This window comes from Balearica regulorum, chromosome 22 (genome assembly GCF_011004875.1).
Source record: "Balearica regulorum gibbericeps isolate bBalReg1 chromosome 22, bBalReg1.pri, whole genome shotgun sequence".
NCBI lineage: Eukaryota > Metazoa > Chordata > Aves > Gruiformes > Gruidae > Balearica > Balearica regulorum.
This window is the reverse complement of record NC_046205.1, coordinates 7,823,498-7,847,945: the sequence shown is the minus strand read 5'-3', so window position 1 is coordinate 7,847,945 and position 24,448 is coordinate 7,823,498. Positions and strand designations below refer to the sequence as shown.

Here is a 24,448-nt window from a genome sequence, read left to right as displayed (position 1 = left end):
CCTCCAAAACACTTTGTGGGTCTCTGAAAGGGGGGAAGAAGCTGTGAATAAACTCAGCCCCTCTGCTACGCTGCATTTCTAACCCTGATACAACCCACCCCGAAGGACTGCAACTCCACGCACACCGGTGCGGGCATCACACGCTCCCGCTCCCATTGAAGGTTGGTCCAAAGGCAGCGCAAGGCGCCTTTTACTCCTCGCTTCCTCCACAACCAGCTCAGCTGTGGCTGCAACTCTCAAGGCATTTCACGAGAGAAATGCCTGGCGGGGGGGACACCTCACGCGGGGGGACAGACAGGAAGGAACAAATTGCTTTATGCTGCATCACCCAGACGACTGCCAGGACCCCGAATGAATCCGACTGTGCTGACCGGACCTCATAGTCCACCTCAAGCAGAGCCCGGGGGGCTGCAGCTCCCCGCGTGTTACCTTTTCAGTCTCCTGCTGCACTGCAGCAGTCACAGCGCTCTCCAGCTCCTTCTGGGCCATCTCCGTCCTCTCCTGCAGGGACCGGTACTGCTCCTTGGCATGCTGGAGCTTCTCCTGCAGTGCTGCCAGCTCCCCAGGCTCCATCTTCGCCTTGTTCTCCTCCAAAAACTCCTCTGTGCCTTTCAGGACGCTGGCGAAGGAGGCGGCTCGGGTGTGCATGTTCCTCTGCAGCTCCTAGACAGACGATGCCGTAAGGCTCTACACGCTCCCGAGGCAGCGCCGAGTCTCTCTGCCTTCTGATCCCTGTTTTTTTTCTAAAGCACTGACCTTAACATCGCTTTGCCTCTGCTGCAAGGCGGACAGGTCCCCTTCGCTGGCTGCTCTCTGCTGCTCGGCCAGCGTGTCCTCCGCCTGGCACAGCCAGCGGCTCAGCTCGGCCAGGCTCTGCGCCCGGGCTGCCTGCTGCTCCTGCAGCGTCTGCGGGCAGAGGGAAGGGGACAGGGGACAGTTAGTGCTGGTGCTGCACCTCCGGTCACGCATGTCGCTGAAAAGCAAGGCAAGAGGTTACAGCTGGAGCATCTCCTGAAGATGAGGATGCAGCACAGAAAGCGGCTTTGGCAGCTCTCCACGTGCTTCCTCTCCCTCTCAGGCTCGCACGCTGTGGGAACGGGGCTGAGGTGCCGAGTCCCTGCCGAGCAGGAGCTGCTCACTGCACGTTTGCCGCCGTTTGAGCAGGGTTCTCTCAATCTGCTCTTTGAGAAGCCCGTTCAGCTCCACGTGGAGCCACGCTCCAGGACCTGCACTCCTCTCTCGGCAGAGCTCAACCAGAAGTTTCTGTGCCTTTTTCATTCAACCTCAGAAACATTAAAACGGCAGCAGAAACTCATCTAATGAGAGGTGACAACAACCTGAGGTCAGGTAGCACCACTGCGGAGCCCCAAACAACCCAAGGAGGCTGGTTTTTTGATCCTGGGGTGGGAGAGGGAGCCCGGGAGAGAGAAAGCATTTCTGTGGCTGATCCAGCTCCTCCGTTTTGCTGCCAGAGCACAATACAGAAGCGCCTGTTTGAGCAATTGAGCATGATGTGACCTGAGAGTCCCTGCAACGTTCCTGTTCCCCTTTCCTAGGGGAGATAAAGGGGTTTGAGTTTCACTGGGCATTTCAGCAAGGTGATGTACAAACTTGTGCAAAACACTGTGCTTGTTTCTCCCAGTCATAAGATAAACAACAGAAGCAAATTGAAAGAGCCTTCTTAAGAGCTCTTCAGCTGCAAAGCGAGTTCTTCTTGGGTTAGGATGGGCGCACACTCAATCTGAAAAAGCAAAGCAAACTGGTTAATATACACACACACTCCAGAAAGGACAGGCAAGAGTTACAGAGAGCAACTGTTAATAAAAACCACATTAATCCTGGCTTGAATAAGAGGATCCATGCAGTGACGGGTGCTGCAGCAATGGCAGCAGAGACCTGAGGACTTGCTTTTGCAGCTGCCCGCTGCCTTGAGACATCTGGGACAGCAATACCTGACTTGTGCAGTGGAAATAAGACATTAGAACTGCCAGGCGTCTGTGGTGGCCCCTCTGCACGGGGATTTTCTGGTGGGGTTACAGAGACCAGGGTTTATTCCACCCAGCCCAAAGCATCTCGATGACTAGCAGAGGACTGCCCGGCTGTGCTACCCACATCTCGGCAGAGCTCCGTCTTTTGGGAGGAAAGCGATTTTCTGCCTGGGAGTTACGTGGTAGGAAGAAGACAGACTTTAGAGGAAGCTCATGATGTGCAATGAGAAGTCAAACTGTGAGTGGCATGCACATGAAATCCCAGATACGAAGTGTCTCAGCGCACGTTCTTGTGGCCGGGAAGCGCTTCAGCGAGCAAACTGCGGCCAGGAAGCAGATGTCTCACAACCTTCACCTGATCCGTCTGCTCCACTTGCTGGAGACAGACCTGCAGGACCTCCACCCGAGTCGTCACGCGCTCCGACAGGTCCCGGAAAGCCTTCTGCAGCTCGTTGAGCAGCCTCAGCAGCTGCCTGCTCTGCTGAGGGGTCAGGTCCTGGGCGTGCTCAGAGATAAGGAACTGGATGTCAAAGGCAGTGGCGTCGAGATGAGACTTGGTGTCAGCGAGGGGCTCTTTCAGCTCCTGAACGGGAGAGAAAAGAGCTGTCAGGCAAAATGATTCTTCAGCCAGGGCTTTCCTGCACGGCCAGCTTCAGATGGGACACGTGGACAGGCAGCAGCGTGCACCCAGAAAAAAGTGCTTTGTCAGCACAACGACATATTCCAGAAACCCCACAACGCTCCCAAAAGCACACTCAGCGTCGAGGGGACGGTGTTGCACTGCAGCAATTTTCCAACGCTCCTCTGCACCAGGCGTCCAGCACCTCGCAAGGAGGTTGCTTGGACCACACGTGTAGGGCTGCCCTTGGGTCTGAAGATGACCTGGAGCTGCCAGCAGCCCCCTCCGGTCCACGGTGACTCCGTGTGCTGCCACTGGCTCTCGAAGCCTTTGATCCCCTGACTTCAATGCCAAGGTGCTACCAGCAAACAGAAGATGCTGAACTGACCAAATCTTGAAAGCTATAGCTGGAAGATGAATAAATGTGGAGGGGAGCCTGGGCTTCTCATACAGTTGATGAAGACCAGGTCAGGTGTGATGGAGGAAGCAGCTCTCTCTTCAACAGCCTGACGGGAATCCCTCCCCGGTGCTCAGCCCCCACCACACACCTGCATTTGAGCACGTTCCCCAAACAGCCAAAGCAGATTGTTCGTGTATGGTGGAAACAAATGACTTTGGAGCAAAACCGATATTGTTGCTCCTCCTGCAACACAGGATAAGGGCAAACCCTTGGTAGGCTCCAGGAGGGAAGCAGGATTAAAAGCTTCTCCTCCGCGCAGAGGACAGCAACTTCATCAGCCAGAAGGATTAGGGGCATTGCCATGGTTACCTTGTAGTGTTGCAGGCAGCGACTCAAGCTGTTCGCATCAGTCGCGTGGTGGTAATCGCTGCCGTCCAGCGACTCTGCGGTGCCAGAGACCCAGCTCAGCAGATCCTGGAGTTTGCCCTGGAGAGTCTCGTGATGTGCCAGGATTTTAGCCTTAAAAAGAGAAACGCATCATTTAAAGAAGGAGCAGAGCACTCCAGGGAAGGCAAGTTGGGATGCTCGGGGGGCAGCGGGGACAGTTGCCAGCTCTACCTTTTCGGTTTCTGCCGCCCCGCGAAGGTTTTGCATCCGGGACTCCAGGACATCACTCGCAGAGCTCAGAGACTTCTGGAGGTTCTTGGCATCCTTCTCCAAAGCCTTCAGTAATTGCTCAGGGACTTCTTCAGGGGGGTTGGCCACAATCCACTTCACGGCGTCCAACTCCTGATTCACTGGGAAGCTCAGCTCCTGCAGCTCAGCGCCCAGGGCCTGAGGCAAGACAGCATCGTTATGTCTAAGATACAGTGACTTCATCTTCCCGCTGCCAAAACTGAGGAAAGATTTTGGAGACCCAGCTCCAAACACTGCGTCTATCTCCTAGAAGATTCATTCCCATCCTCCAGCCCCGCTCAGCTGCCAGCACTCGCTTGTCTTTCTCCAGGCTGTAAAATTCACTTCAGCCAAGCTTAGGTTACTGTCTAAGCAGGGAGAAGAAGGTGAGCCAGAGGCAGTGCCAGAGCTGGGAGGGATGAGGTTTGCATATAAATGCCTGTTAAACCTGAGACTAACCTCCCCAGCTGGCTCCCAGAAGCAGGGGAGAGGAGGGACGAGCTCTGTCCTGCCTAACGCAGGCCAAGCCTGGCCAAGCCTGGCTCACCTCCGCCTGCTGCAGCAGGTCATGCAGGGCTGCCAAATTTTGCTCTGCTGGTTGGACCCGCTTGATTCTCATCTCGATATCTCGGAGCATGGAGAGATAGGATATCAGCTTCTCATCGTGCTCCAGACACATCTTCTTGCTGAACATGATCTACAGAATCAAGCAGTAAAACAAACCCTCAGATTTAGACAGAAAAGAAAACAAAAGATTATATATTATTCTTTTTTCAAAGAAGAAATCTGTTAATAACATTCCATTTCAGGGACTTTCCACTCGCTAGCCTTATCTGCAAGATTTACTACAGGAAAAATAAAACGTGGCTCTTTTTCCAACATAAGCTTATAAATGGCAAGAGATCTCTGGTGTTACAGTAAAAGTGCCAAAAAAGAGTCCTACTTATTAGTCATTCAGAAGTAATGCTCTAGCAAAAAGAAGCCACAACTAAGCCTTGAGTATTTTCAGTCATACGTCAGTGGGTCCTCTGCCAAATCCATTGCAGCTGATACTGCAACATCAAGCTCAAAAATCTACTTCTCATGTTCTGGCTGTCCTCTGTGCTGAGGACCTAAGACAGATTTAACATCAAACACACACAAATAGATCGTTTAAAAAAAAAAAAAAGAAAAAAAAAAGGGTGAAATAGCAAAAAGCATCAATTTACCTGGGCTGGTCTCATGGATTCCCTCGAGGTTTCCAGCAGCTCCCCCTCCACTATCACAGGTAAGAACAAGCCCCGATCGCCAGGACCTGGCTGCCTGCTCCTCTCCTGGGGTGCTTCTCCTTGGGATTTTGGGGGGACAGGGGCATCTCCTTGGCCTGTGCTCATCTCCACTCTTTGCTCTCGCTGTGTCTCTTCTCCAAGCTCAAGGACTGCAGAGGTTTCCTGCACCTCTCTGGGTTCCTCTCTGATAATTAATTCATCGGGCAGTTCGCCTGCGGCAGGGGCTGCACTGGACATATCACTGGTGGTTTCCACCTTGGTGTTTTCCTGTGTCATCCCCTCCTCCGGGCTAAATGCCACCGAGGAATCGTGATAATTTCTGATCCCACCTTTCATCACCTCTCGAGCTTCCCCTTGTCCTGGTGGGACAGGGAACACCTGACCACCAGCGAGGTTTTCTTTATCCTTCTCAGAAATTAGCTTTTCTTTTTCATCCCTGTTGCTCTCTGTGTGCTTTCGCTTGGCTGCATCTCTTGCCAACCTGGCAGTAATCTTGGTGGTGGTTTCATGTTTTGGTTCTGGTGTGCTTGAGACTAAGTCCTCTTCCTCCTTCTCCTTCCTTGGAATTTCTTTGGAAATCAGAAGAGGAAGGGACTGCTTTTCTGCAGAAGATTTCTCCAGCTGAGTGCTGTCTCCTGGGATACCAGTCTGCTTTGCTTTTTTCTTCTTGCTTTTCTGTTTTTGGGTAGCTTTTAGCTCAGATTCACTCGTTTTTTCTTGATCAACTGGATCTTCTGCACCCAGTCTTGGGGTTTTTTCTTCCATGTGCTTGACAGTTTTCTTATCTGCAAGCTTGTCTCCTGCAGGCTTCATAGGGATGATAACCTCAGGGGGTTCTGCAGACTCTGCAGGAACAGATCCCCTCGGGGCAGCCGGTGTTACCTGGTCCGGGCTGCCCGCTCGCTCTCCTTGCTCAGAAGCCACCACTGCACCTTCTTCACCGGCCACAAGTCCCTCTGCACTTACAAACCCTCTCCTCTTCCTCCTCTCCTCACCATCCTCCGCACTGCAAAGCGCCTCCGTGTCCAAGAACAACTGCTCTTTCTCCAATCCCTCCCCTGTCTCTGTCCCTCGATCTACTACTACTCTCCTCGATTCCTTCCCCCAAGCTGCTCTCACCTGGAAGCTGCTTTTTGCAGTCCCTTCTTCCACAGCCCTTACTGCCACCGTCTCTTCAGAGAGAGATGCTGTGCCTAACACCGAGGCGTACTCTGGAATCAGTTCAACCTTTTCTCGGGGATGATGCGTTACACCGTGCTCGGAAGTTTCTTGAGGTTTTGATTTCCCTTCTGTCGGTGTCGCTGGGCATCTCTCGGCAGCAGCGGCGGCACCTCCAGCCATGTCGTAGCTCACGGTTTCGGCTCCAGCTTTGTGCTCAGCACCATCAGACTTCTTAGCAGCACTGGTAGAGACGATGACATCTTCCTCTTTTGGAGATAATTTTTCCTTTTTTTCCTGGAAAAGGTGGTGTTTATCTACTTTGCAGACCTCAGAACCATATTTGCTTTCAGATATTTCTGCCTCCTGAAGAGTGGCAGCTAATTTTTGGCTAATCAGTTCTTTTTCAACAGCTTCCTTTAAACTCAATCTTTTCCCACCGCTAGCATCAACAATTCCCCCGGTCCTCATCTGGTTGGTGGCGATGAGTTTGGCCATCTCCTCATCCAGCAGCCCTCGCTCCACTGCAGCCCTCAGGGAGAGCCTCTTGCTGACAGTCCCCTCCACGACCCCCCCACTGTCAGCCTGAGCCTGCAGCAACCGCAGAGCGGGCACAAGGTCTACCTTCCCCAGCTTCACCGCCTCGGCACACGTCAGCTTGTTCCCCGTCACCTCATCCTTGATGGCTCTGAAGGGATGGATCTCCAGATACCTCTGGCCAGATTCAATGTCAATTTTACACTTCTTTATGAACTCCGAGTAGGGGACAATCATGCAGCTCTCGGGATCTACAATTCCTTCTTGCATTTCTGAAGATGACAGGACCTTCTCCACGACCTGCTTGGGCAGCAAGCCCTCCCGTACCGCTTGACAGAGTGCCATTCTCTGGCCAGAAGCAGGATCAAAAATGCTTCCACTCCCAGCCTGGATTTCTTGCACTTTCCTCTGGAAGTCTGGACTAACGAGCCCTAACGACACTGCCTGGGGCAAGGGCAGTTTCTCCTTTGTAACAGGATGAACATAGTCCTGCAGGCACATACTTTCAGCTTTTGTCAGTTCGTTACATAAATCTTGATCGATCAAACCATGTTTCATTGCATTGTTTACAGAAAGCCTCATACCAGACACATGATGGATGATTCCTCCGTCAGCAATCTGCTTGGTCAAGAGCTGAAAAGCTTTTTCCTTTTTCAGGAGCCCTTTTTCAACAGACTGTGCAACACTCAAAGGCTGCTTGGTTTTAGGATCCACAATTCCACTGGTCTCTGCTTGTAAGCTAATGAGCTTCTGCCTGGTCACCTCATCAGTGCCTTTCCCTTTGCAAGCCTTCTCCAGCTTGACCAGCTCTTTCTGACTTGTTGGCTCTATGAGGCCCAGATTTGAAGCCAAAGTGACCGATATTTTTTTGCCACGTTTCAAATCAACGATCCCTCCAGTAACCACTTGCCCTTCCAAGATCCTCATTGCCGTTTCCTTGTCCAGAAGGCCAACGGCAGCGGCATCCTTGATAGAGTAGACAAAGTTATTGCCTGGGTCAAGAACGCCACTTATCGCTTTGTCAGATGCGAGTACCTTCTGGAGAAGCTTCTCATCCATCAGACCTTCTTCAATGACATCCTTGATGGTTAATGATTCACATGTTTGTGAGTCAAAGAAGCCACTGAACATCTTCATTTTCTCCATTAGTTTCACAGCTGTGTGGCTGGGCACCGCTCCACAGGCTACTGCTTCATTCAGAAGAAGAGTCTTGCCTGTCTGCTCATGGATTATGCCACCACTTTGGAGCTCCGTTAAGAGCGTTTCCAAAGTGTCCTCTGCTTCCTGCTCTGCAGGGGCTGACAGGGAAGTCTCATCAACGTTCTCATCACCTAATACTTCTTCCCCTTCTCCTTGTTCCACTTCCAATATACTTCCAATGTTTTCACTTTGCCTCTCTGTTTGCTCTGTCTCTCCACTTTTAGGGAGCACAACATCTTCTCCTCCCAGCATGCCACTCTCAATTGCTTCCTCATTTAGCAAATGAATCTCTCTAACATCTTCTGCCTCTAGTTCAAGTTCCTCCACACCCTGAGACCTCTCTGCCATGATTTCCAGTCTATCTCTACTTTCTGAAACGTCCATCGATATGCAGATTTCACTTTTCACAACAACTGTCCCACTTTGCGATGCGCTCCTCTGATCTTCAATACTTCCCACTCCATCTACTGTAGTAGGCTTAAACTCTTCTTCTGCCTCAATCATCACTTCCTCTCTTTCTCTGAATCCACTACCGAGGTCGCTGGCACGTCCTGGCATTGATAATTTTACCCGATGTTTGTCCTTGCTTGTAGAAGCTACGTGCTCTCTTCCAAATTCAGCATCAGTTTCACTCTTGATGGTGGCCTGTTTGGTATAAATCTGCTCTTGTTCCTCCACAAGCAGGATATCTTCTGCATCCTCCACCAGGAGGCTTTCAAGTCCCATCACCACCTCCCCATTCTCCAAAGCAGTTCTGGGTGGCAGGACCTTTTCGCTTTGTTCTTCTGAAGGAGCAAATGGAAACTCAAGCTGCTGCGAAGCCAAGCCATTGCAAGGCTCTCTTTCGAGAGCTGCATTTGCCTTTATCTCCTCAAAGCCTTCACTCCCTTCCACCAGGTGTGCACAGGACCCATTTTCCTGGGTTTGGATGAGGGCTTTAGTGAGATTGTTCAATTCTCCATCTACTAAGAGTAGCTTCTGGCCATCATGGATGTTGATGTAGCTGTGGGTCATCAAGTGGAACATCAGCCTGTCATCATCACTCCTTAGCATAGGGTCACTTTGCTCTTTGTGACCTGTGGGACTCCTTCCAGAAGGGCTCTGGCCATGCCTGCTTCTGCTTGGAGAGCCAGCAAGCTGCACACTGGCCATGACATCAGGTATGACTGTTGATTTCAGCTTCTTCGCCACATCTCTCTCCAAGATGCCATGTTCAACTGCTTTCTTCCAGGACACCACCTCAGTGGTTTCTGGTATAAAGACAGCCTTAATGAGTTGCCTCTTGCTGAGAATCTTGTAAACCAGCTCCGTAGACAGAATTCCTTGCTCTAAAGCATCTGCAACTGGGACAATCTCCCCCGTCTCTGGCCACAGGAGCCCCATGAAGGACCACAGGGATTCCAGGACCACCAATGCAATCCTTGGCGCTACCAACTCTTTCCCCACAGCTTCATCAACTGTCAGTCTCTTTCCCGTGATGGTATCGATGATGCCACCTGTCTGAAGCTGCCGGATAAGAAGTCTGCATGCTAAATCCTGGTCAATTAAATTGTGTCTCACGGCCTCGTCCACAGTCAGCCTATGCCCTGTCCTGGGGTCAACAATGCCACCAGCAAAGAGTTGGGCTTCCAGCAACCTGATCATTACCTGCCTGTCTATCAGCCCTTCCTGGATGGCACGGAAGATGTTGACTTTTTTGCCCGATTTCAAGCTCACCACCCCGCCTGCCAGCTGCTTGACCGGGAGCAGCCTCAGTCCAGTCTCATGGTGGATGATGCACCGGTACATGAGCTCGAACAGACTGATTTTCTCAGCGGTGTTGGGGTCAATCAAATCTTTGCTACCCTCCAGGTGAGACAGAAGTCTGGAATAAAGCTGGGGGGTAAGGAGCCTTTCTTGCATCGCTGTCTCCATGCTGATTCTGCCCTGATGGACTTTAAAGCCCCCAGTGATGAGCTCAGCTTCAAGAATCTTTAGCCCAATGCTCTCACTGATCCTCCCCTCTTCTATCGCAGCAACGACAGGTAGGAGCTGCCTCCCTTCACGTCTGACTTCTTCCACCCGGTGGAGAGCATCCTTCAATTCCTGCAGCACCTGGAACGTCCTGAGATCGATGATATTTCTTGCCAGACCTTTGTCCAAGGAGAGTTTCTCATTGGTCTCTGGAACAACTAAGTCAGATGTGATAACCTGGGCCTCCAAGAGGACGAGGCCAGTGTCCTGATCTATAAGACCTCTCTGCATGGCACCAAAGACAGGGAATATTTCTACCGTGCCAAGGTCGATCACTCCTGCTACTGCTTCGCTGCCCTAGAACAGAAAGAAAAGGGAAAGAATTAAATCAAAATCGAGCATTTCCAGCACTTGGATTACATGAATTCCAGGGAGGTCTCAGTCTCCAATAAAAGTTTAAAAACCCTAAATAGACTAGAAAGTGAGTCCCGAAGTGTTTGAAATGCAACTCCAAAGGCATCACAGCACACAAATTGGTGCATTTGCCAGCTTGCACATTGCCAGCAAGTTTTAATGCTCATCTAAGTCCATCACCCAGGGCAGCACCGAGATGCTTCGAACATCCACCAACAGTAACGCAGCAAAGCGGCAAGCAGCAAAACCCAGAAGTGCTCCTAATGCTCCACGGAGAAACAGAGGGAAGGAGGCCAACAAGCACACCAAAACTGTTCAACAACTCCAGTTTTGAAAAGTAAAGACAACACGAATCCCACTGTGTACTCATAGAGGAGAAAAAAAACAACCCAGAGATGTCCACCTCAGGGTATCTAGGAATTTCTCCCAGCACAGCTTCCACGCTGACTCCTGCCATGCTTTAAATCCTGCACGTCCCAAGCAGATCTCAAGTACCAGGACGGCCGGGGAACACCACCGAGCCCCGTGCCATGGAGCAGCTCCCCAGCCACGCAGACCGGCCATGCATTAGGGCAGGGGTGCTGCATGCAGGGCAGCTCCCCCAGCACGACCACCGACACCCGCTCTGCCCGGCTCCAGCACCTCGAAGTAGCCGTGCTCTTCAGACAGGGCAAGGGGGAAAAATCTAAGAAGTTGGAGGCCCCAGCACAGAAACAGTGACAGACTGGGAACAGACCATCTACTTTGGTGTTTCTGGAGGGGCTTTTTCTCTTCTTGCTGGTATCCCCACAGGGAGAGTCAGAATTAAGATGATAAAGAGTAACAGCTCCTTGGACGTTTGGGTTTCTCCCAGCCCCACTGGCTGGGTATAAGGTTGGCGCAAGCACTAAAAGATTTTTGTGGGGATAGGGAGGAAGGAATTGGGATTGCAGAATGAATTTCTTTTGCATCCCCGACACCCTCTGGTTTTGTTTTAATCAGTGAGTCTAACAGCACAGGCGGCTGGGGGTGCTTTGTAGCTGCGGCACAGCTCAGTGACGGCACCGCAGAGGATGCAGCCTCCACCAGGCTGGTTTGCAGATCCCCCCCACTGCCTTCTGCGGCGGGGCGAACCTGCTGGAAAACCCTAAGCTCTCCACCATCATCACCAGATCTGACATGCACGTTCGGAGACGAACAAGCCGTGAAAGGACAGAGAAGAGGAGGGGAGGGGAAAAAAGGGAAAGATAAAAAAGGAGATGGGAGGGAGGGGGGTAAAAGGCTTTTACTTACCCGAGTTGCAGGGTGTGCCTTGAGCAGTTAAAGACAGAGCCTTATGGAGCAGTTCAGCCGTATCACACACAGTGTAAAGCTTGGTGTTAGCGTCCAGCATGCGACTGTTTTGTTTGCAAAAAGAACCCCACACACAGGTCGTCCTCTTTCACTTTGTGTGTTTTGTTTGTTTAAATCCCGGAGGGTTAGTTAAACTTGTAAGCAAGGATGTCAGTTAATCTTAAAAACAGTTGACATGAAACACAAACTGTACAGGGACACATCATGCTCAATTTAGCGCGTTCTGCTTTGCATTTTTTCTTTTATAACTTCTCTCTGACAGTTGGATGTTTCCAGCAAGCAAATGTTAAGAGTTCCTCATGCTCCCTCTACAGTGAAGCAACTGCACCGCACAAGAGCCGCAGGGATCATCTCGTAGACAGGGATCTACGGTGAAGCCCCGCTGCCATCTCTCGTTTTGTTTCCTGGGCTTTGTCGAGAGCGTGAGTGAAAACTGTTCCAGCCCGGGGCCCAAAGCGTGCTCATGCTGTACGAGAACAGCCTGGCAAGCCCGGGCGAAGGCTTTTGCTATAAAGTTATTTTCCTGCCCGGGTGGGAGGAAAAGGGAAAGGAAGAAGCATCCTTTCCATCGGCAGGCTGCTCTCGGCTGCTCTCCTGGCAGCAGCAGCAGAAGCATCAAAGCCGTGATGGCTTAGTGGCAGCTAAGGGGTCGGTTTGCTCACCGTAAGCTTGCTGCTGCCAGCACGAGGGCTAAAGGGCTTGCAATAGAAAGCGTTCACTGCACTGAGTTGCCCGAAATGTGCTATGAAGTCCAATTTGGAGAGAAACACTGTGTGCTTAGGTGAAAGCGGGACAGGCAGATTTCAAAGCAGCAGCCCCGTCGCCCTCTTCCCGTGAGCGGCTCGAACAGGGCTTCACTCACGGACCCAACAGCCACAACCTGCGTCACGCCTCCAGATCTGAGCGGGCCGTTGCTTCAGAGTACAGGGAGCCAGCAAGCAAACACACAAATATATCCATCGACACATGTATATACATTTAGATAACACGTACACGTATATCTGTGAATGACCGAAGACAGCTCATAACAGAGGCAATAAGGATGCGCTTTCAGCCCTCCCAACCCAACGAAACAAGGACAGGGGCTGACGGGAGCGCTGGCGGATGTGAACAGGGAATGGGTCCAGCCACGGGCCGTGAAGGTCTCCCGGGTCAGCCGAGGGACGGGATGGAGCAGTCGCCTCTGCTGTGGAGAGCAGCTTCACTCAACCACAGCTGAGACAAACCTCTTGCCAGATCCCGAGATACACGAGACCACACGGGCAACTGCCCTTCTGCAGAAACCCACCTTCTTGTGTCTCCTGCACGCAGGCAGCCTGCGAGACGGAGCTCTCTGCGGTTAAAGCACCGAGAGGGCATTGCTCAGAGGACACAGATTTGCTAAGGGGACTGTTTCCAGGACAGAAGTCCATCTAAGTCCTTGCCCACCAACGGTGAACAAGCCAACCCTTGTGCACAGGGCAGAGCTCTGATGAAAACCATTGCAAAGGATGACCTGGAAGGCAGCAGGTAAACGGCTCCTGCTTGGCCTCCACCCCAGCCTGGATGCTTCAGGTGACGCATGGACAGAAAAGAAGGGAGGGCAACCACGTGCAAGTAAGAAAGTTGATGGGCTGTGAGCCACTGGTGGCCATGAGACACGCAACCAAGCAAAACCTTTTTTCAGACCTTGAGGAGTGCCCTGTGCCCGTGCAGCCACGGGACTGAGCAGGGACCAGTACCTTGTGCTCCGTCTCCTGAGCCAGCTGGCTCTGGAGCTGCTGGAGCTGCTCCGTGGAGTCGCTGCAGAGCGCCTGGTAGGTCTCCTTCAGAGCACCGATCTGAGCAGAAATCTGTTCCTTCTCCAGATGGGAAAGCCTGCAAGGGGAAAGGGAAATCTCTCAGGGAATCTGCACAAACCAGCTTCCAGCTCTGCAAAATTAACATATTCTGGTGAAGGAAAAGGCCAAATCCACCACGAGCCCCCTCTTCCCACTGCCACTGTCACTCCTTGCCTGGCTCAGCTAAAACTTGCAAGGGTAACTGTGCTCAGCAGAGCATCGTAAGGATCAAATCCCCAAATATAAGGGGTTGGATCACTACTAAAGGGGATTAATATTGTCACAGCAGGATAAATGGGTTGCGTATTTCATAGCTCTTCTTGCAGATGAGAAGAAAAGACAACTTTCATGTGCAGCCTGTCACTGTTTTCAATGGGAGTGAGGCACTGGACCCCAGGGACACCAGCCCACCAGCACAGGCTCTAAGGTAGCTCAGCTTTCCCTGCCTGGCCCTTCCTTGGGCCACACTCACTTGTGACTGTGTTTTGCCAGGAAGATTTGTGAAGTTTTGATGGCCTCAGAGACCTGCTCCTTCTTTGCAGCCAGCTCCTCATTCAGGGCCTGTCAAAAAAATGAAAGAAAGAAAGAAGTTTAATTCAGCTGTGGAAAAAGAGCAGAAGTTAAACGACTTGCCTGACGGTTGCCCCCAGTTTACCTGCTGCTCCGAGATGGATTTCTCGATGTCGCCCAGCTCTCTGCTCCCGGCAGCAGCCATCCTGCCTTGCGTGCTCTGCTTCAAGCCCAGGGCCCAGCCCAGGAGCTCCTTCACCTTGTCCACATGCTCCTGCTTCTCCTCCTCCACTACTTTCTGCAAACAGAGGAGGGAGGAAGATAACCGCGTCAAAGGGGTCCCAGATCTCCAAAGGCAGAGAGGCTCTCGGGAGCAGCGCCCGAGGCGTAACCTGAACGTGGAGCAGCGTCCCTGGGGGCATTAGGAAATGAGCCTGCACATTTTGAATGGAGTTCAGTTCCATACATCGCCCTTACCTCCTCCTCCTCCAGCCGCCGCAGAGCATCACTGATGTACTTCACGTGCTGCGTGGTTAACGTTACCAGAGCTGTATAGCGAGTCCGCAAATCCATGAACTGCGAAGGGAGAGAGGGAGAAACGAGGCGCATCAGTCACGACCGGTGGATCCAGAGCGACATACTTTACTGTACATGACACGGATGAACCATCTCTCGCTTGGGAAGCCCCCCAGGCACCTCACAGACCCGGTACGGCATCAATGAAATGCAGCGAGTCTGACGGGGAGGGTTGTGGCCACACACGGCATGCTGCACAACACTGGAGCGAAGGGGAGACTCCGGTCACGGACACTGGGGCAGATGCTCAACTCTTACAAAGAGGGCTAGCGGGATCTTTAATATCCACACGGAGCAGACAGGACCTCGGGTCCCTAAAGGTCTCATCCCAAAGATCCACACACAGTAACGCTGCATGGCGCTCTGGTTATTTACCTCGCAAGGCTGAAGGGCTGAGCCGACCCCGCTGGATTTGACCCAGGGGTTCCCAGGAGTCTAGGTATTTCATACCTGGTGCTTAGAGCACTAAGCCATCCTCTCTGGCTATTGGAAAAAACAGCGAGGGTGGAAACTTTATGTATACAAGAGAGTTCAGCAGAAAGGAGCTCATTTCACCGAGGCTGCTCGGCGGTTTGCTCAGCGTCGAAGAACCCCCCCACACACACAATTTCTCCCTCACAAGGGCGGGTGGGCGGGCAGGCGCGCTCCTACCTCCTGCGTGATGGCGTCCGAGGACGAGAGCATGCGACGGCGTTTCATGGGAGACTTCTGCTGCGACTCGACAAACGCCCTGTATGTCATGAGCTGCAACTCATAGTCCTGCAAACGCAACCAGGGGTGGAGAGACATGGAACATGTGAGATGCAAACTGTGCTGGGGCCGTTTCTGCCCAGCTAGCCTTATCTAGGTGCAGCAGGAGGGAACCTGTACCTTGACGGCAGCCGAGTACTGCTGGGAGAATTTCTGACACTGGTCCAGTTTGGCTTGATTTTTCTCGATTTCTGCAGCCAAAGCCTTCAAGAAAATTCAAAGTGAAGATGGTTGTCAGGATAGCTGCCGCAGGTGGTGGGCTGAATTTCAGTCCCCATCCCTCTCCCTTTGGGTAAACTCTTTATACTCTTCAATTTTTTTATGCAAGGCCTCATCTCCACCTCAAGCTAAGCAGAGTTTCTCCGCTTCCCAGACACCCAGCTCAATCCTGCAGCCTCTTCCCCACTGTTTCATATTTTTAAGCTCACAGATGAAAAGATTTTAGTAAAAGAAAAGAAAGGACGCGGTCACTGCAACGATCACACCATCGAGACGCCACAAGGTCCTGCCTTACCGTCTGCTGGCTCAGCTGCTCCGACAGCACCCGGCTGTCCTCCGCCTGCCCAGGCTTCATCAGCTCCTGCTGGACCGTGATCTCCTCGATCCAGTGGATTAGGGCACTGTGGCACTGCCGGTAATCACTCAGCACCTCCTGGATGCTCTCCAGCTCTGCGTGGCTGAGAGAAGAACCAAGACAAATAAGAAGAGGGCAAAAAGCCACCGTAGGCTATAGGGATTATCCCGGCCACCAGCGCGAATCCCATCTGGAAAAATATTGCTGCTAAGAAGCCTGACCCAAGCTCTCAGCTGAAGCATGAAAGTAAATCTGTGAAAGGAGGCAGGAGGTTTCTCACCGGGTCTCAATCTGGGCGCAGACTCGCTGCCAGCGGTCCCACAGCTGGCTTCCCTTCTCCTGATAGCGCTCGAGGTCGATGCTGCGCTCTTGTCTCAGCCGGTACAGCTGCTCTCCCACCGCCTTTGCTTTTGCCATCTCTTCCTCCAACGTGGAGAAGACGGAGCTCTTGTCCTTCACTTCTCCAAGCCATTGCTGCAAAACCAGCAAGAGACAGCACCGGTTCAGCGTCATGGAAAGCAAAAGGCACAGTAAGTCAGAGATGCCTTCCAGCCCGGAGCTGACAAGCCTGAGAAGCGGTTTATCCTCCCGCTCTCCTTAACCTGCAAAGAACTGCCTGATTACAGGAGGTGCAAAATGGAGAGGACCGCGTTCGCAGCTTGCAGCGAGTCAGATTGGTTCAGTCCCTGTCCTACAGCCTCTGTAGCTGCCAAGATGCTCACATGTGTCAGCACGTGCCCTACAAGAGAGGGCACGAGTTGCAGCAGCTCCTTCACCTTTACAAAGCGATAAGGGATCACATAAGCACACAAAATCCTCCTGGCTGCTGTATCAAGGCAAGAAAAATGGCGTACAGTACAAATTCAGCAGAGAAAGGGAAAGACCCTGCTCGACAAACGCCAAAGCTCTGGCCAGTTTCTGCCTGCCCACCTTGGGAAGCGAACACCACCAACCTGTAACGCCGTTCTGTGAGACTGAATAGCCGCCAGGTCGGCGGGGACTGCCTCCTCTTGGCTCAGCTTAACCTCGTACCCTTTCACCAGAGACTCCGCTCCTTGGGTGTTACGAACAATGACATCAACTGTCTTCAACCTGGCAAATCAAACAGAGGCAGCACAATGACATCCAAAATTTTGCAGAGATCCTCTTGATCGCGAGGCTGCTTGCACTGTGTGCCACAGTGGGATGGAGCTCAGGCCAGAAGAAAGGGCTTCAGCAGAATCAGGCAGATACAAAAAGGTATTTGGGAAGAAAGGCACGTCCTGACTCACTTGTCCAGGTAGGTGGAAGACAGCCCATACATCTGGTCCATCTTGTTCACCACCAAGTCCAGTTCAGAACGCAAGTGGGGCGTGCTGGACCCCGCGGGTGCCTTGTCGAGGAAGCTGTAGCATCTCTCAGAAACAAAACGCAGGTCCGATTGCAGCCGCTGCAGATCCTCCTGCATGCGCTACAGGAGGAAGGGAAAGAACATGAAAGGAGAGCCCAAGCAGGTGGAGAAAAAGCAGGATTGTCCTTGGCAAAGGAGATGGGCATGAAATGAAGCAGGGAGCCCACCCAGAGAGGTTTTCTGCTACTTTCTGTGCAGCAAGATCCTCTTGAACCCCACACAGTCATGCACCCACCACCCACACATTCACCCTGGAAAAGTTAAAAGCTGGTTTTGGTGCTTGCTAAAGACCAGCGGCCACCACCTCTCTCCCCTCTACATCTCACAGCAGCAGGACTGACCTCCTGCTCTGCAATGCGGATGGTGTTTTCCTGGATAGTATCACCATCTGCTCGGGCGCCGCTTGGGGACTGGATTCGGTTCACTAGCCTCTGCTCACACTCCTCCAGACGCAGACGGATGTTCTTCAGCTCTGAGAGATATGTCCTGGCAACGGTCTCATCCTTGTCCTCTGCAAGTGACAGACAAACCAAAACAGCAGCTCAAACAACTCCAGCCGGTATCTGTCCCAAATGGGACCCGCCGGGAGCCCATCTCCAACAATAGTAGGGTGAGAGGACTCAGCAGTTAAACCGAAGCAGCAAAGCAAAGCCCCCTCTGCAGGAATATTGCTGGACAAAGGCCGAACACTTGAATGGATGGAGAAAAAAAAGGAGAGCAGCTGCTCACACCATCAACTAGCTAGCTCAGAAAAAAAGAGAAAATGAAGCCATCCCATAAATCCTTTGTTTACGATTCCCCACAGCTCCTGGTTAATCCATCAGCCCTTTGAAGCTCACCGTTCTCCATGGACTCCAGCAGCTGCCGGATGTGTTCCTTGGAAGACTCCACTTCCTCCTCCAGGCGCAGCCGGTCGGACACAGAGAAGAGCTCCGAGTCCCGGCTGTCCTGCAGGAAGTCCTCGTAGTGCGCCTGGAGGCTCTTCATGGCTTGCTGGCACTCCCCTTGCGCTAAGGATCTGAGCTGCAGGTGGAAAAGCAGCACATCAAACCACTGGGAACAACTTCCTACCCATCACCTGAAGCCACCCTCCCCGGCTTAATCACCTTCGTTTGCCAACTGAGTATTTCCCCTTTAGAGAAGAGACAAGCTCCCCTGTATCAGCCTCACGCCGCCCTCCGGCCTCGCTCGCTCCCTAATGAAACGCTAAGGCCACAACCTCTTATGCGAATTACAGTTCAGCAGCGAACTGCTGATGCTCTTTTCATTGAGAAAAACTGCCATCGTTTTGCAGAGAACCCCCAGGCTCAGGTTTTCCCACTGTTCAAGGTGCAAAGACCCTTGACTTCCCCAACCTTGCAGTCTCTGGTCTTCCTTTTAACACCTCCCTTCCTCCTCAGCCACAGGAGGAAGCCCGGGCAGCGAGCAACGCAGCCCCGGAGCCAGGCAGAGAAGTTCCTACTGTACCTTTTCCATGCTGAAGCTCTGCACCAGGGCTATGTCCTTCCGCAGGTAGTTCCAGGAGATGAGGCTCTTTGTGTTCATGTGGAGCTGGTGCCAGAGAGCCATCACCTTCTGGTACAACTGTTCTACCCTGCAAAGGGAAGGAGCAGATCCGTCAGCCCTGGACCTCCCCAGCACGCCCAGCCCTGACGCGGTTAGTCCACCAGCCAGCCAGCAGCCCCTCAGGGCAGTGACCCCAGCCTGGCAGCCCACGATGCTCCTGCCGGTCAGTGCCAGCGATCCCTCCTCCCAAATCCCCATTTTCTCTTTTGCAAGCTACTACAACAGTTGCTGCCTTGGAGTTGCAGCCGTAAAACCACGAGGGACTCCTTCCCTTGCCCCAAATCAGCTGTGCCACCCACTCCTGTTCCTCCACCCCCAGCTCCTCTCCCATTCCCACCCCAGAGCCATCCTCTCCCGTGCCACCAACCCCCTCCCCATCTCCCCCGCAGCACAGAGCACCAAGTTACCTGTTGGCCATCTCAATGGCCTCCTTGTTGGGCGGGGGGATCAGGAAGCAGACAGAGGGCACCATGGCCTCGTTCCCCGTGGGGCTGATCACCTTCCACTTGGTCCTCTGGGAATTGTCCTCCAGCACGCACTCGTCGTTCCTGCAGATGGTGATCTGCGGCGGCACCAAGGCCACCCGGCCCATCAGAGACCAGCAGCGGGGCTGCACACGCCTCCCCTCACTGCCAGCACCCCTCCTGGGGGCGAGCCAGCTTTCATAAATCTATAGATACAGATATTTTAATCAAGCAAAAGCCTGGTGTAGTGCCAAGCAGTGCAGCACATTCGTGTCTGGAGGAAGGGACAAGGAAGTTAAATGGAGTTGGCTACCACCCATGTGCCTGTTTGGCTGAGGCTGATGAAGCCCATCTTCCTTGGGGAAAAGGAGTTTAGCTCCTGCCCAGAATAAATCTGACACATGGAAATCTGCTCTGGGAAAAACAGCCGTGCTATTTCCCTCCTCCTGTCTTCCCACTCTGTTCCTGCTTTCCATTGACAGACACCACAGAGCTCATCCTCAACGATCACGGGCGTTGCTCCCCTGCCTCCCCGTTCAAAGTCACCCCATCGTCCTTCCAGTACTCACCTCGATCTGCCGATAGTCACAAACAGCCTTGATGGGGATCGTGCTTTTCACAACGTGCTCCGGGTTCCTGGGCCGGAGCTGAACGATGGTTTTGGACCGTCCCACCAGGCTGGCAACGGAGCTCTTGGACTGAATGAGCTGCTCCTTCTCGTCCTGGCAGAAAGAAGGACGGAGGACGGGTTGCTCGAGGCAGGGGAGAGGAGGTTTGTCCCAGCATCTCGGCACCCCCCACCCCAACGCTGGCCTGCAAGAGCTACGCTGGGATCTCAAGGGTTCAACAAACACGTCAGGAGGATCCTGCTGCCCTGAGGGGATGGGAAGAAGGGTCAGGAGAGATGGGATGGAAGGGAGATCTGATGTCAAGTCAGTGGTGGGACCTCTCCACTACTACTCCCACTGCCCTGCAAAGCTGCATGCATGCCTCTGGCTCTTTTGCTGCTAGGACAAGAAAACACTGTTTTTTCAAAAGGGAACAAAAGAGAACACAGCATACACCAAAATTAAAGGCCCAGGAGGTGTAAGTGGCCAAGAGCAGGACAAGCTCCAGCCCAAAGCCAGGGACGTTCAGCTGTCTGGAGGAGACACGACAGAAGCATGCTCCCTTTTCTAAAGCAAAGGATGAAGGCATGTTTAAACCAAGGGCTGGAATGGGGAGACGATGAATTATGTGGATAAAACATCTCAGGAGAAGGGGCTAGTGGTGGAGTGATCGCACAGGTCTCTGGGTTTGGGTAGAAATTTGCTGGTTGGAGGAAGATAATTGATTCCCACAAGTCCCTGCTGGGTTCGGTGATGGGATAACCCAGGGACCTGGTGGCAAAGCTCCCCTAGAACAGCCTCCGCCATCGATGGAGACGTGTGCGGATCACGACACTGGCAGCTTGTGTGGTTAGTGGCAGCTCAGCCCATTCTGGCTGCAAAAATTTAAAAAGGATCCCAGAAAAATGTTCTCCCTCATGCTTGGTACTCTCAGGGTCGGTTAGTGTGCTAACAACAGTGGAAGATAATTTAATGATTTAAAAAAAAAAAAAAAAAAAGAGAAAAGAATAAATGATTAAATAAACTACCTGTGCCTGTCCCAGGGAGCATGATTGGAAGAAATACAACTTTAACTCATTAGGTAAGAAAGAGTAATATAGCTGAGCTCAGGGCAGCTGCCCCAGTCCTGAGACAGTGGCCAGTCTCTGGCTGCCCGGACCAGCCTCTCCCACCCCGGACGGCGCCTGCCAGGCTCCTGGCGTTGCAGGGCTTGCCAACAGGGACCCCAGGAGCCAGGCTGGCTGCTCCATGTCCTGGCAGTGCTGGAGGACAGACCAGGACAACCCTGAGATCAGAACAGAGAAGATGGAACCTCCCAGGCCTCCAGGAGAGAAGACGGCGAGCCCTAGCCCAGCTGATGCACCCATCACGAACACCCAGTAACGGCATCCCAGCTTCACTGGGACACGCTGACAATCAGTGGTGTGCCCTAAGAGCAAAGCCAAAGCAGCCACCTGCCTCTGCACCCTCAAATGTCACCTCCTTCCACTTCCACCACTGGCTCAGTGGTCATCCCACAGCCCAAATCCTCCCCCATCCCGGTTTCAAGCACCACCTGATGCTTTGTTCTTTAGGTTTTGTTTTTAGGTTGGCTTTTTTTTCAGGCCAATTCGGACAAGCAGATCACAGCGTGATTGCCCATCATCTGCTCTCTGCCACGCCGCAGCTAAGCCAGGCCACGTGTTCAGAGATCAGCGCTGCCGAGCCCCCGAGGCCCCGTCCCCGGTCGGGCTGCCCTGGCTCTCCCCTCACCAGCATAGCGCGATGGATTAACAGCGGATTTGGTCTGGATAAAAAGCACACGTTTCTCCGCATCCCAGCACACTCCTAGCAAGCACCAGCTCGAAAGCAGAAAAAGGAGCATCCTACGGCTCTGCCTGACGCCTCCGTCAGCAGAACACGACCGGCTCCACACTGACCAGGATGGCACGATGGGCACCGATGGGCACGAACCAGCTCAGATGTTTTACTTTCCCACATTTCAAGCCATGAGCTTGCGCAGATAGCGCGTGCCGCCTGCGCTTCACCCCGAGGATACAGAAAGATGCTGCCCAGTGCCTCTAAACACCACGGCCTTGTAACGACCGAGATCCGGCTACCATCAGCAGCGTTACAGCCACGCAGCCTGCACCCCGTGGCCACGTACGAAAGCGTGCAGCAAGCAGATCCAATGAAAAGCAGAACATCGACCGAGATGGGGAAACAAACCCTGTCACACAAAACTGCATCGCTGCAGGAATAAAACGAGCCCATTTTGGGGATGTCAGAGAACCCACCATGGAGTCCTGCAGCAGGTCCTCCAGCCGCGTCAGGCTCGTGTTGTGGTCGCAAGAATACTTCCTCTTGATGGAGTCCTGCAGGTTGCGCAGGTAGGTCTCTGACTCCCGGGCATCGCTGAAGAACTGCAAAGGCAAAGAGGGTGAGGGAAACCTGCACAAATCCACCGAGCAGCCAGCAGCACGCTGCAGGCAAGGGACTACCCCAACATCTCAACCCGCAGCTCCCGACGCTATTCTGGCCTCAGGGCTGCAAGGGCAGCGAGCATCCCACACGGATGGCCAGAACTAGAGGGAAGTTGATCCCTTCTGTCCTAGCGAGACATCCCCAGAGAGCAGCTACAGAGAAGGAGGTGGTTCAGGAGAAAGCAGCCCCCATGACCACCACAAATCCCTCCTTCCCTCTCCCCCAGAGGGAGCAGCAGCGTGTGAAGCCCACGCAGCGGGACGCAGCGGATGGTGACCAGGGAAGTTTGGGCTGTCCCTCCCAAGTACCTGGAAATAGGCAGCGTTCTCCTTCACGTGCTGTTCCACACACAGGCAGAGCTGCTTAATCCACTGCCACTGAGTCTGCACGGCAGCGCTGTACGCCTGACAAACACACACACCAAACGGCGATGACTAACGAGCGTTTACCAGCCAGGAGGGTCACAGGAAGGACACAGCTACAGCCGGCGGGATGTACAGAAACAGGCATGATCTGGCTGCAACCAGGAGGGTTTGGACAGGACAGGAGACGATGCCGGGGGCTGCAGCAGGCACAAGTTTGTTTTCTCCCACCCCAGAGAGAAACACTAGGTAGAAACACGTCCCCGCAGCCCTTTGCTTCACCACCGCGGTTTTCCTGCAAGCCTGGGTAACTCCAAACGAGCCGAGGCCATTCCCTGCATCGCCTCGCTGCAGGAAAAGGCTTGCGCTCTGTACAAGCGTATCTGTGCCTTAATTTGAGGTGGGGATTATTTGGGAACAGCCTTGAGCTTCTCATTGCGCTCCCCAGAATAAACCAGCTCTATCACTGCACTGATGTTCTTCTGCCACCATAAAACACTTCATCAGCCCTGGCTGTCCGTAAGGGCACCCTGGGGTGGGGCAGCAAGTTTCCCAATCCCGGGTGAGAAGACTTGCTGCCAGACAATTCTCCTCCTGGCCCCTCCGCGTCCCCGCTCACCTCTACGGTTTGCTTGGCCGGGTGGTTCTCCAGGGACAGCAGCTCGGCTGTGTCTTGGAGGGAGCGGAAGATGTCCTGCTTCTCTTCCAGCTCCGTCGTCAGCTCCTGCGCGAAGGATACAAGTCCAAATCTTGGCTACGGGGAGCAGCCTGCACGTGGAGCACGTGTCCGACTAACACAACGTGCAGTATGGGAGCGGATCTCGGGGAACCAGCGCGGCTTGTGGGAGCCCTGCAGCCGATTCCCATCGGGATGCCTCCTAGGCACCAACACACGGGGCGGATGTGACACAGATACTGGAAACCTGCCCAGGGACCTCTTCAGTTCCAGACAGTGTGATTATGGAAAGTCAGCAATTTATTTATACTGCGTTAAAGAGCAATCAATTTTCCTCTTTTGCCCATACTTCCCCCCCCCCAGCTAGTTAAGGATGCCTTTAGTTCACATAGTGCTGAAAAGCCATCTTTTGATGCCTTTTCGATTGAAACGTCATTGAACAGACACATTTTGCACCTTCTGCTCTAGGGAGAGCTCTTTCATCAGCCGCACTCATGAACTACAAACTCAGTGACTTGGAAGGGAGCATCAAACCTCTGGGAACTTCAGGTCTGTGAGTAGCTGAAGGTCCCACAGCGCATCAAAAGCAGCAGCAGCACAACCAAGAGAGCACCCGTCCCACCAGCCCTGCCCGGGGTCACTCACCAAGAAGTAGTTTCTCTTGGCTGCAATGTTAGGGTTGTTGTCGCTCCAGTCGTAGGCCAGTTCCTCCTCCTCCTTCTCATTCAGCCAAATCAGCTCAGCAGTGGCCCGAGACACAAACCCGTGTAAGCTCTGGAGGTGTCTCAGTCGGAAGCTTGAGGTTTCCTGAGCACAACAAAGTGTGATTCCTCTTCCCTGCTCTGAAGGCAATCGGGTTCTTTTCCCCTCCCCAGTGTCGGAGCAGGGATGCACCCACGCTCCCCGGGCAGTGCTAGAGGCCCACTCACCATCAGCTTGCAGTACTGCGTCTCCAGCTTGCCGAGCGTCTCCGTGTAGCTAGCGCGGAAATTCTGAGACATTTTACCCTGAAGGATGAAAAAATGCTCCTGTTACCTGACACAGGACGGCATCACTTTGAAACCCCATCTCCAAATCTTTCTCCCCAGCTTTGCGGGAGGAAGAGGAGGCACAGAGGACGGCTCAGGGCAGCAGCCTCCTGTGCC

At 53.1% G+C, this 24,448-nt stretch overlaps 1 protein-coding gene across 27 annotated transcripts in view; it reads right to left on the bottom strand.

Moving 5' to 3' along the window:
• The window catches only part of MACF1 (microtubule actin crosslinking factor 1), a 143,686-nt gene that overhangs the window by 67,188 nt on the left and 52,050 nt on the right, over positions 1-24,448 (bottom strand). For 23 of the 27 annotated variants that reach the window (XM_075774248.1, XM_075774254.1, XM_075774251.1 and 20 more), the window contains 27 exons: positions 24,233-24,310; positions 23,949-24,110; positions 23,247-23,351; positions 22,574-22,669; positions 22,079-22,204; positions 19,764-19,916; positions 19,138-19,292; positions 18,632-18,758; positions 18,004-18,187; positions 17,506-17,675; positions 17,046-17,224; positions 16,728-16,866; positions 16,055-16,248; positions 15,715-15,877; positions 15,321-15,404; positions 15,102-15,209; positions 14,352-14,450; positions 14,020-14,172; positions 13,837-13,925; positions 13,266-13,401; positions 4,891-10,155; positions 4,230-4,379; positions 3,626-3,841; positions 3,377-3,526; positions 2,338-2,571; positions 757-906; positions 430-663 (listed from right to left, as the gene is read on the bottom strand). In XM_075774248.1, the coding sequence (XP_075630363.1) occupies positions 430-663; positions 757-906; positions 2,338-2,571; positions 3,377-3,526; positions 3,626-3,841; positions 4,230-4,379; positions 4,891-10,155; positions 13,266-13,401; positions 13,837-13,925; positions 14,020-14,172; positions 14,352-14,450; positions 15,102-15,209; positions 15,321-15,404; positions 15,715-15,877; positions 16,055-16,248; positions 16,728-16,866; positions 17,046-17,224; positions 17,506-17,675; positions 18,004-18,187; positions 18,632-18,758; positions 19,138-19,292; positions 19,764-19,916; positions 22,079-22,204; positions 22,574-22,669; positions 23,247-23,351; positions 23,949-24,110; positions 24,233-24,310 (9,099 nt within the window). The remainder of the gene's footprint in view (positions 1-429; positions 664-756; positions 907-2,337; positions 2,572-3,376; positions 3,527-3,625; positions 3,842-4,229; positions 4,380-4,890; positions 10,156-13,265; positions 13,402-13,836; positions 13,926-14,019; positions 14,173-14,351; positions 14,451-15,101; positions 15,210-15,320; positions 15,405-15,714; positions 15,878-16,054; positions 16,249-16,727; positions 16,867-17,045; positions 17,225-17,505; positions 17,676-18,003; positions 18,188-18,631; positions 18,759-19,137; positions 19,293-19,763; positions 19,917-22,078; positions 22,205-22,573; positions 22,670-23,246; positions 23,352-23,948; positions 24,111-24,232; positions 24,311-24,448) is intronic. The other 4 variants (XM_075774250.1, XM_075774258.1, XM_075774274.1 and 1 more) reach the window with 2 other exon arrangements.